The following is an 11,857-nucleotide window of genomic DNA, read 5'->3' on the forward strand; positions in this document are numbered from 1 at the left end:
ATTGGACCTGTTTCCTCCTGGATCGTTCCTGTGGCCTGCTGCTCTGCATAGCTAAGTTCCTCTTTGCTATTTGTTTGCTGTTTTTTTCTGTCCAGCTTGTCAATTTGTTTTTTACTGCTTGCTGGAAGCTCTGGGACGCAGAGGGTGTACCTCCGTGCCGTTAGTTCGGTACAGAGGGTCTTTTTGCCCCCTTTGCGTGGTTTTTGTAGGGTTTTGTGTTGACCGCAAAGTTACCTTTCCTATCCTCGCTCTGTTCAGAAAGCTGGGCCTCACTTTGCTAAATCTATTTCATCTCTACGTTTGTCTTTTCATCTTAACTCACAGTCATTATATGTGGGGGCTGCCTTTTCCTTTGGGGTATTTCTCTGAGGCAAGGTAGGCTTATTTTCTATCTTCAGGCTAGCTAGTTTCTCAGGCCTGTTGTGAGTTCTGTTTTTGGGCTCCCTCTGGTGGTTACTGATGGTACTGGGTGACTTGTGTTCTCTGCGGTCTCTGGTGTCCACCTGTTCCTTCAGGTTATGGGAGTTTCCTATTTAACCTGGCTTTTTTGTCATTTCCTCGCCGGCTATCAATGTAATCAGCGTGTCTTTTTACCTCTGCTCCCTGCGTCTGTTATCTTCAGGACAAGCTAAGTTTTGATTTTCCTGTTCCACGTTTTGCTTAATTTTTGTCTTAGTCCAGCTTGCAGATATGTGATTCCTTGCTGCTGGTTGCTCTAGTGGGCTGAAATTACTCCTCATGTTCCATGAGTTGGCACATGAGTTCAAGTAATTTCAGGATGGTTTTTTGAAGGGTTTTTCGCTGACCGCGCAGTTCACTTTTGTATCCTCTGCTATCTAGCTTTAGCGGGCCTCATTTTTGCTGATTCTATTTTCATAACTACGTATGTGCTTTCCTCTCATTTCACCGTTATTACATGTGGGGGACTGCTATTTCTGTGGGGTGTTTCTCTGGAGGCAAGTGAGGTCTGTGTTTCTTCTTATAGGGGAAGTTAATCCTTCGGCTGGCGCGAGACGTCTAGGAATCATCGTAGGCACGTTCCCCGGCTACTGCTAGTTGTGTGTTTAGATTCAGGATCGCGGTCAGCTCAGGTTCCATCACCCTAGAGCTTGTTTTGTTTTTGTGCTTGTCCTTTTGTGATCCCCTGCCATTGGGATCATGACACAGGCCGTGCCGAGTTGCATAGGGAGCGTTAGGCGCAATCCACGGCTGCCTTTAGTGTGGTTGGAGCGGATTAGGGATTGCGGTCAACAGAGTTCCCACGTCTCAGAGCTCGTTCTTGTTTTTTGGGTTATCGCCAGGTCACTGTATGTGCGCTGACCTCTATGTCCATTGTGGTACTGAATTACCTTTCACAACAGCCCAGTCTCTAAACTGTGCCCCCTCATCATACACTCCCTCCCTTGGTATAATGTCACTTTCTGGCTGTGCCTTTACACTGTTGCCCCATGCTACACTCCCCACACAACTTAGTCTCTACTCTGTGCCCACTCACACTTTTTCCCCCCATACTGTCTCCTTGCACATTTCCCCCTTCCTCCTCATACATTTAGCCTCTCACTTTCCATATTGCCTCCTCACACATCCTTCCAACTCCCCATACTGTGTCCTCACCCATCCCATCACCCTCCATACTGTGTCCTCATACATTTTCTTGCTTCCCATACTGTGTCCGCACACATACCACCACTCACCATACTGTGTCTACACTATTGCCCCATACATGCCCCATCTCATACCTTCCTCCTCATATCGTGTCTTCAAATTTCTACCGCTCTCTATACGGTGTCTGCACCTGTCATTTCCATGCTTCCCAAATTTGTGTCCACCAATCATACCCAGTTACACGAAATCTCATCCAGCTCCGATACACTAAAAACCCCCATAACATTAAATCTCCCCACACAGTAAATCCCCCCCCACACACAGTGAATACACCTCTCACACACACAGTAAATACCCCCCCACATACACACACAGTAAACACCCCCCATATACACAGTAAATACCCCCGCCACACACAGTAATTACCCCCTCCTCACACTCACATGACATGATCACACTGCTGGCGTCACTCTGACCCAGCGGTCAGTTCTTCAATTGTACTCACGTCTGTTAGGCACGCCCGAGTTTGTCTGTGCAGGCTGTCAACTTGACAGGCGGTTCACAGAACTGCCGACTCTCAATCCGGCAGTCGCATTAGGCAGCACGACTGCGCACACCTGCCTGCTGCGCCCGGAGCACATGCCCCAGCTGCCCCACCTAGATATGCATCTGACCAGACCTCCTTTTAGAGTCTGCCAGAAAAATGTTCGGATTTCCCATTATACTCATTACTCGAAAAGAGTATCCGAGCATTAAGAATTGCTCGGTTCGAGTAACAAACTTCAGAGCATTTTCGTGCTTGCTCAAACCTAGTGTGCAACTCTCAATTATTAGGCACATCTTACTCCAGCGTGCCTTCATTAAGACTGGCGAACAAAACGGCAAGTTATCATAAAGGGAATATTATAATACTGTTAAGAATAAAAGCTGTATTTTACCACATCACCATTACCGCTATCTTCCTAACCTACTTTATTGATTTATGTTATTTATGTTATAATTTATTGGTGTACACTTGATGTGGGAATTTTGCAGAAATAATAATCTAAAATATAATAAAATGTTGGATTATTTTGATCCACTGATAATAAAAACATATGTCTCTGTGATTTTTTGGGTGGAATCTTGGTCCACAAAAAAAGACAGACACATGAGCAGCCTCATATACTTTGAGTACATGTTCTATCTGTGGAAAACGCAGATATAACACATGCATGAAAAACTGTACAAGGCCTAAACGAACGCCCTGCCTAGTGACTGCTGGCATTGGGAAATGTGTTTTTACTCCACTGTCAAATTGCTTCTGGTGGTCCTGCTCTTAGGAAACCTTTGGAAATTTTGACTATGGTTAGTTGGGGTTTTTGACACCCCCTCGCTCAATATTCTCAGTATTATTATTCTGTTTTCTCTGACTACATGAGGGTTATAGAGAGTACTACCAATATTCCTGCTTACATTATTTAGAAGAACAAAACAATATAATTTTAGCTGAAATCCAATAGCTGTGATGTTGAGGTTTGTTGGGCCAAAGTTTGTCAACTTTCAGACGATTATATGTTAATCCATGTTATTTGCATAAACATCCACAAGAGGGCAGCAAAGTACCAAAAATCTGTGTGCAGTTCCCTTTCTATCAACAATTTGTTTTAATTTAAAGTGTCCATCATTTGGCAGATTCCCTAATGGAAACTAAACAGATAAAGGAATATAGATACATATGATTGTTTTTAAAGAAGCACTTCTTCCATCAAAATGATTATTCTCTCATTACATTGCAATCATCATATTATACTGCACTGTGTACTTACAATTGCTCATTTTGCTCTTCTACCCAGATAATTATTTCATTTTCCATTATGTCTATGACATACTATGAGTAAAAACTAACAAGTGATGAGCGAATTTGTTTGGAAAACGATCGCCAAACATAAATTTTGTACCAGTATCGCACATTAGGTTTCGTGATCAGAAACGCAAGCAAAATGTTATAAAATCAGAAAAAGTTGGTAACATTCGATAAAAAGTGTGGGAAAATATGTGTTGCCATAAAATTATTTTCAGCACTTTAGCAAGATAATGGTGGTGTATCATGAGCCTTTGGCACGTATTTGATGAGCAGAGGGGATTGCAGAGCTCAGAGGCGCGACGTTGTAAACAGTAATGTTTTATTATTTTTCCTAACTTTGTGTGCACATTTCGGCTAGCCAATCAGGGCGCAGGGAACACTCACAATGTCCTGACACAACGGCTTGTGTCATTGGCTGATAAAATCACATGTCCCTCTCCATATAAAGAGTGTACATCTTGTTTTAGTTCCATTTTGAAACTGTAATGGTATGTGCACACGATGCAGATTTAGTGCAGAAAAATCTGCTGCAGTTCTGCACTAAATCTGCATCTCCTGGCAGAATCTGCAGGTGCGTTTTTGATGCGTTTTTTATGCGTTTTTCAGTGCAGTTTTTGGTGCAGTTTTTGGTGCAGATTTGAAGTGCGTTTTTTGTGCGTTTTTTTGCGTTTTTTCATGCAGTTTTGTAAGCGTTTTTTAAAGCTAAATTAATAAAGTTAAAAAAAAAAAAAAATTGTCCATGTCATGATGTCATTTCCTAGTCCAACCTCCGTTTTGTTAAAGCCATAACCAATTTCTGACAGGCTTCACCATGAGTGCTGGTAATGAAGAACGTAGCCCACCGCATACAGAACAGCATGTTGAAACGTCTGTCCGGATACGCAGGCCACAGCGCCTCCAGATGCTTGGGGTTTTACTGGAGTATCTGAATCAGCAAAGATTGCAGGTAAGGCTTCAGTTGTTTGGCGTCAGTCAGCTCCGACATAGTGACGGATCGACGGATCCGTCACAATTGTTGAGAAAACGGTTTTAAGGCTACGTTCACATTAGCGTTTTGCGTGTTTGCGTCGGGCGACGCAGCGGCGACGCATGCGTCATGCGCCCCAATATTTAACATGGGGGACGCATGGACATGCGTTGTGCTGCGTTGTGCGATGCATGCGTTTTTTTTGCCGCAAGCGTCGGGGCAGAAAACGCAACAAGTTGCATTTTTCTTGCGTCCAAATTTCGGCAAAAAACGCCGCATGCGTCACAAAACGCAGCGTTTTTGCGTGCGTTTTGGTGCGTTTTTATTTGCGTTGTGCGTTGTCGCCGACGCAGCGGCGCACAACGCAAATGTGAACATAGCCTAACTGATCCGTTTTTTAGACGGATCAGATACTTGGGGGTTGTCTGGGAAAAGTATCTACTTTTTGGAGTATGGACAATTGAAAAAGCGGATTGGGGCGACGGATCTGCCGAAATGACGGTCGCGATGGATCCGTCGCCCATAGGCGGCCATTCTATTGAATGGCGGACGCGACGGATCCATCGTGAACCGCCATTTCGGCACAGACAAAAAACGTAATGTCCGTCAATGTCTAGATGACGTACGCCAAATCTCGATGGATCCGTCACATGATGGATGAAACGGACGACCATCTGCCACAATCCGTCGCTAATGTATGTCTATGGGAAAATAGTGGATCCGTCAAAAAAAATAGCGGATCCTATTTGAGGAAAATGGCGGTTTCAGACTGACGCCAAAAGACTGAAGTGTGAAAGAGGCCTAAGCTACTTTCACATTTCCGGCTTTTGGCAAGCGTTGCAATGCTTCATTCTGTGGAAAAAACGCATCCTGCAATGTTGCTCGCAGGATGCGTTTTTTCACCATAGACTTGTATTACCGACGCATCGCTACGTATGGACACATGTTCCACATGTTGTGCACTGGATGCATTGGTATTCAAGGGAACAGTTTTTCATACGTCGGGTCCTGCAATAAAGTGCACAGACGCTACTGGAATTACAGCCCCTCCTCCCTCGGACTTAAATATGGGCTGCAGATGTGTTGAAATACTGCGTCTGCTGCCCACGTTGCACAGAGTTTGCACAACATGCGTCAGTACGTTGCGCTGACGCTTAGCGACAGCCGCGTACTGACGGATGTGTGAAAGAAGCCTTGGCTACTTGCACATTTCCTTTTTTTTTTACCCCTCACAATGCGTCCTTTTGGGAAGAAAATGCATCCTGCAAATGTGCTCGCAGGATGCGTTTCTTTACCATAGACTTGTATTGCCGATAGATCGTGATGTATGGCCACACGTTGCGTCCATCGTGCACTGGATGTGTCGGGTTTTGGCAGACCGTTTTCTTTGAAAAATGTTCAAGGGAACTATTTTCTGTCCGTTACATCCACTGTTTCACACTGCGCATGCCTAGCAGGAAATATCGCTCTCACACTATTTCCTCACACAGCAGTCTGGTGGAAATGTGAAAGCGCACACTTCCGTCCGTACATTGTGCCGATGATTTGTGACGGTCAACTACCAACGGAAATGTGAAAGTAGCAGCTACACCATGTGTACAATAATATTACAGCTCTCTTTTTTTGACTGTGTTGTGCAGTAACGCATATTTTTCCTACAGTCGCAGACCAGAAGAAGAAAAATGTGGGTACACCCAATAGTGGAAGAAAGAACTATGAAGGGACATTTTCATGTTCTATATCAAGATTTGAGGAGGTAAGTTTTTCTTATGTGAAATGATTTTCTGTAAATTTATCCATGTCTGACTGAACCTTTTTACTCCTTTTTTCCAGATATCAAGATAAATTCACAGCGTTTTGTAGGCTGAGCATACCAGCTTTTGATCAACTTCTTTCGGTAGTCCGTGCTGAGCTGACATACGAGGACACTGTGATGCGGAAGTCCATCTCTGCTGAGGAAAGGCTGCTCATCACCTTGCGGTAAGTATTTTTGAATTTTTTGTTTTGTCTGTCATAAGTCATCTTTGACACGTCAATGTCTCCGGTACGTGTGGTGAAAGTTTTCCCATGTCCTGGAGACACTGACAGATGACCATTTAAAGGGAACCTGTCCCCCCAAAATCAACGCCGAGCTAAGGCCACCGGCATCAGGGGCTTATCTACATCATTCTTGAATGCTGTAGGTAAGCCCCTGATGCTGGTGATCTTACCTCACCCTCGATTTTGGTGGGGACAAGTTCCCTTTGAAGGCTGGGATCACACATACGCGATATACGTCCGAGTCTTGCCGGTGAAATCCCACCTCTGGCACCGGCACTCATGAGCGGAGCGTGCAGCTCCATGTGTTGCTATGCGGGTGCACGCTCCGCTCTGGAGTCCAGACGCAAGAGGAGTAATTTCACCTGTGAGACTCGGTCATATCTTGCTGTGTGTGTGATCCCGGTCCAATGTTTGGGTGTACGCACAGGTCAGCTAGGTGTTATGTACATTTTTGGTTTTGTTTTGTTTTTAGATTTTCCGGTCGCATGGTACACAAACACATACACACATGGATGGCCACTACGAAAGAAAAGTGATGTTTAACAGCGGAAGGTGATGAAGAGGATCGCGTAATTCTCCCCGGCTCAGCACACAAACTCTTTATCACCTGCTGCTGGTGACCAGCGCTTTTCTTCTTCCTTGGTGGCCATCCATGTGTTACAAATGTCCGACACATTGACACACCTGTACACAGATATCAGTGGTCAATTAGTACTTACCGTTAGTATTGTGACATGTGAAGCAAACCTGTCAGTAGTTTTTGCTGCTATAGAACATGTTGAACACCGACCAATCTACTGCATTGAAGTGTGACTGGGGAGGCAGCATTGGAAGATATTCTTGAAAAAACTGAAAGGCGGTGACATAGCGGCCATAACTGCTGACAGGTTTCCTTTGACAAGAGGGTGACATTACTAATAATCTTTTCTTTTCCTTTCAGATTTTTGGCCACAGGAGAGAGCTATACATCCCTGCACCTCCAATTTAGGGTTGGTAAATCTACCATCTCTCAAATTGTGAGGTGCACATGTACCGTCATCTGGCAGAAGTTGCAGCCCATGGTGATGCCTTCCCCAACCGAGGAGACTTGGCTGCAGGTTGCAGCAGGCTTTCAGTCTGTGGCCAATTTCCCAAACTGCATAGGTGCAGTCGATGGTAAACATGTAAGGGTTCAGCAGCCACCACGATCAGGATCACGCTTCTTTAACTATAAGAAGTATTTTTCTGTGGTCCTGATGGCGGTGGCTGATGCCCATTACAAATTTGTTGCCATTGACGTTGGTGCCTATGGTAGTACTGGGGATTCTCGGGTGTTGCGAACGTCACAGATTGGGATGCAAATTCTTCAAGATGGCGGAACGCTCCCAGCCCCAAGACCTTTGCCGGGTTCCATACATCCAGTGCCCTTTGTGATGGTATCGGATGAGGCCTTTGCTTTAACGACTAACCTGCTGCGCCCATACCCACGAAGGGGACTGGATGCCCGACGGAGGATTTTTAATTATCGGCTGAGTCGTGCACGAAGATATGTGGAATGCACCTTTGGGATCATGAGTAGTCAGTGGAGGATCTTTCACACACCCATCCAGCTGGATACTGACACCGTTGACACTGTGATTAAGGCTTGCTGTGTACTCCACAACTATGCTCGTGACTACAGCATTGACATAGATGTGGAGCACCAGCAGCCAGTATTTAATCCAGTGGTCAACGTGGGTCTGGGAAGACCATCCAGCTCCGGTGTGTTTGTGAGAGAAACCTTCACTGACTACTTTATGAGTCCAGAAGGTGCCGTGCACTGGCAATACTACTGTGTCGGTGATGTGCAGCCGGACCAGCAGAGGATGGACGAAAACTAACTAACCCGAACACTGAAAATTAAATTGAAGACAAAGAAACATTTTACACTTTTTATGGGAAAAAAATTTGTATTTTCTTTTAAATTATTAAAAAACGTAATAATATTACTATTTTGTGCTTTATTTCGAATTATACGTTATTTTTTTCATTTCAGACTAATTATGAGTAATGGGGAAAAGAGATAATGTAATACTGAGGGACAATTGCTGTGTGTGTGTGGTCCCGTGAACAGATTGCTACCATAGTGACTTCATCAGGGCCCAGTCATTAATTGTAGGCAAAGAAAGATATGTTTTTCGTCGTATATTCTATAGGTCAAAGAAATGTCATTGTAGAATAAAGAAAAGGCAAATTGTAGGGAGTTTAGTAAATACAGTTTTAAAAATACGCTATGGGATGGTGAAAATTCTTAAATAAATCATAAAAAAGGTATGAAAAAAGTAGTCATTGCTTTGTTAAACTTCATTCTTTTATTAATTATTTTTTAACAAAATCACAATTTTATAGAACGAGCTGATTTTCAGACAAAACTTGTCGGGTATGGGTATTAAAACAAAAAAATTGTGTGACAGAATATAATGGAACATCATTATTGTAACATACAATACAGTCCAGCAAGAAAAAAAATGAGCGGTACTGCCCCTACCACTCGGGTCTCTACTGGACCAATTTCAGGTGAAAAAAATGTATAACTAGAGGCCACTCTCCAAAAACCGTATTCACATGGGACTTTGGGTGCTCTTCCGAAAAAATAGTCTATTGACCACAACTTCTTGAGAAGAGAAAAATGGAGGCACTCACCAGTCTTCCACAAAGATTCCTTTATTATTATTATTGTGAGCAGCTCACACGAGCTTCGGCTCCCGCTCCCCCCGCCATGAATTTTATCTGGAGTTGGTGTTAATAAAGGAATCTTTGTGGAAGACTGGTGAGTGCCTCCATTTTTCTCTTCTCAAGAAATTATTGTAACATAGTATACTCTGGGCCAAATAGAAAGTGGTCAGAGTTGGTATCAGCATAGTACTGGCTGGTAGGCCGGTGATACCGTTGGTCATGCTGCAGTGGCGGTGTTGGTGGTGGTGGTGGTGGTGGAGGTGGAGGTCTCACACTCCGTGTGATACCTGTTACAATGTCCGCTAGGGGGGCAATTGGTGCAGGTTCCTCGAACGCGTCCAAAAGGGCATGGACAGAGCTCATAAATTTGCTCAGTCTTTCCGGTGCCAATAACCGTGCCTTGTTGGCTATAGTAGACCCAAAAAGATCAAGATAATCCTCTTTGGCAGATTTGTTCAGAAGATCAATGGTCTCATTGACCCTTTTTGTGGTTTTATCTTCTTTTTTTTTGTTTAATTTTTTTTTGGGGGGTGGGACGGTTATTGGCACCGGAACAACAGAGGTTCCTTGGGTTATTGGCACATCACTTTGGTCAGCCGAAGATGCTGAACTGGAACATATTCCCGAAGTGCCTGCGACAACAGGGATAGAGTCTGTTGAACCCAAAACAGATGTGTCATCTGCTGACTCTGATGTATCTTGTGTTGAGTCCTCTACGGGGTCAGGAGCTTGAATGTTCCCTTCAGTGCTGTGAAAAAAAAAGGAATTTTTAAGTTTGATACATTACATTATATTCATCATTACTGCATTCACGTTATTGTTAACAAATTACCTCCTCAAAGTCCTGCTGGTTATCAAGAAACTTAGCTCCTCATACAGGCTCAAGTTCCCTTTGACCAGGGAAGACCCGCTTTTGGACTGGCTGCTCAGAATTTTTTGGAAGCGGTCTCGCACTGAGCGCCACCGCTGTTTGACCTCTTTACCTAAAACAATAAAATAATATGATCATTACATTCCCTTGAAAAAAATTTTTTATGCAAGGTGTAAAAATAATACTTACTAATTTGCTGCTGCAGGGTACTGTTGTAGCCATCATAATGCGGATAGAGGTCACGTACAATCCTCATCCAGCAGTTATCCCGTGCATATTTATCTTTGTATGCCTCATCGGCCGGGTCCCATATGGCGGGCATGTCCCTTATCTATAATGGATAACAAAATGTAATTAAAAACCTTCCTCAGATTAAAAAAAGGACTAATCAAAAAAATTTTTTTAGACATTGTAGACACACCGACATGTGAGATATATATATATATATATATATATATATATATATATATATATATATATATATTATAAATACATGTGTAGACCCATAGAGAGAGCGTAGGGCGGATATTAACCACAAGATGTAGCATGGTTTAGGAAACCCCCCGGAATCATAACCCAAAAAAAACGATCCGGTGGAAAAAAACGGATCCTGCAAATGTGCTCGCAGGATTTGTTTTTTACCCATAAACTTGTAGGCTACTTTCACACAAGCATTTTTTTCAATACATTGCAATGCGTCGTTTACGGGAAAAAACGCATCCTGCAAAGTTGTCTGCAGGATGCGTTTTTGCCCCATAGACTAACATTGGCGACGCATTGCCACACAATGTTGAGGCGGTCCGTGGCTGGAATCAATGGTGGCGCCATGTTGCGTTTGGAGACCCCTGATGTGCCTAAACAGTGGAAACCCCTCAATTCTACCTCCAACACTAACCCCCCCACACCCCTAACCCTAATCCCAACTGTAGCCATAACCCTAATCACAACCCTAACCCCAACACACCCCTAACCACAACCCTAATTCCAACCCTAACCCTAAGGCTATGTGCCCACGTTGCGAATTTGTGTGAGATTTTTCAGCATCATTTTTGAAAAATCCGCGGGTAAAAGGCACTGCGTTTTACCTGTGGATTTACCGTGGATTTCCAGTATTTTTTGTGCGGATTTCACCTGCGGATTCCTATTGAGGAACAGGTGTAAAACGCTGATGAATATGCACAAAGAATTGTCATGCTGCGGAAAATACAACGCAGCGTTTCCGCACGGTATTTTCAGCACCATGGGCACAGCGGATTTGGTTTTCCATAGGTTTACATGGAACTGTAAATCTGATGTAACTCTGCTGCGCAGCCAAATCCGCACCGTGTGCATATAGCGTAAAGGTATGTGCACACACTGCGGAAAACGCTGCGGATCCGCAGCAGTTTCCCATGAGTTTACAGTTCAATGTAAACCTATGGAAAACAAATATCGCTGTACACATGCTGCAGAAAAACTGCACGGAAACGCAGCAGTTTACATTCCGCAGCATGTCACTTCTTTCTGCGGATTCCGCAGCGGTTTTACAACTGCTCCAATAGAAAATCGCAGTTGTAAAACTGCAGTGAAATGTGCAGAAAAACCGCGGTAAATCCGCCATAAATCCGCAGCGGTTTAGCACTACGGATTTATCAAATCCGCAGCGGAAAAATCCGCAGAGGACCAGAATATGTGTGCACATACCCTAACCCTAACCCGAGCCATACCCCTAGCCCTAACCCTAGCCCTAACCCTAACCCTAGCCCTAACCCTAGCCCTAATCCTAGCCCTAACCCTAGCGCTAACCCTAGCCATAACCCTAGCCCTAACCCTAGCCCTAACCCTAGCCATAACC

General features: G+C 44.0%; 1 protein-coding gene across 1 annotated transcript; it reads left to right on the forward strand.

Moving 5' to 3' along the window:
• The first annotated feature begins 4,150 nt into the window (after positions 1–4,150).
• LOC138669322 (uncharacterized) lies at positions 4,151–8,724 on the forward strand. The gene is made up of 4 exons (XM_069756093.1): positions 4,151–4,397; positions 6,080–6,174; positions 6,252–6,398; positions 7,399–8,724. Exons 1-4 carry the CDS (start codon positions 4,263–4,265, stop codon positions 8,315–8,317), a joined length of 1,296 nt encoding a protein of 431 aa, XP_069612194.1. The 5' UTR covers positions 4,151–4,262; the 3' UTR covers positions 8,318–8,724.
• Positions 8,725–11,857: the final 3,133 nt, after the last annotated feature.

Source organism: Ranitomeya imitator, chromosome 1, assembly GCF_032444005.1.
Source record: "Ranitomeya imitator isolate aRanImi1 chromosome 1, aRanImi1.pri, whole genome shotgun sequence".
Classification (NCBI taxonomy): domain Eukaryota; kingdom Metazoa; phylum Chordata; class Amphibia; order Anura; family Dendrobatidae; genus Ranitomeya; species Ranitomeya imitator.

What these genes read in the sequence shown, in the direction of transcription:
- LOC138669322 (XM_069756093.1), top strand. Translation starts at nt 4,263, where the DNA reads ATGAGTGCTGGTAATGAAGAACGTAGCCCACCGCATACAGAACAGCAT. An exon ending in TGAATCAGCAAAGATTGCAG is followed by an intron (nt 4,398 to 6,079) that starts GTAAGGCTTCAG and finishes TTTTTCCTACAG; the next exon opens with TCGCAGACCAGAAGAAGAAA. An exon ending in AGGCTGCTCATCACCTTGCG is followed by an intron (nt 6,399 to 7,398) that starts GTAAGTATTTTT and finishes TTTTCCTTTCAG; the next exon opens with ATTTTTGGCCACAGGAGAGA.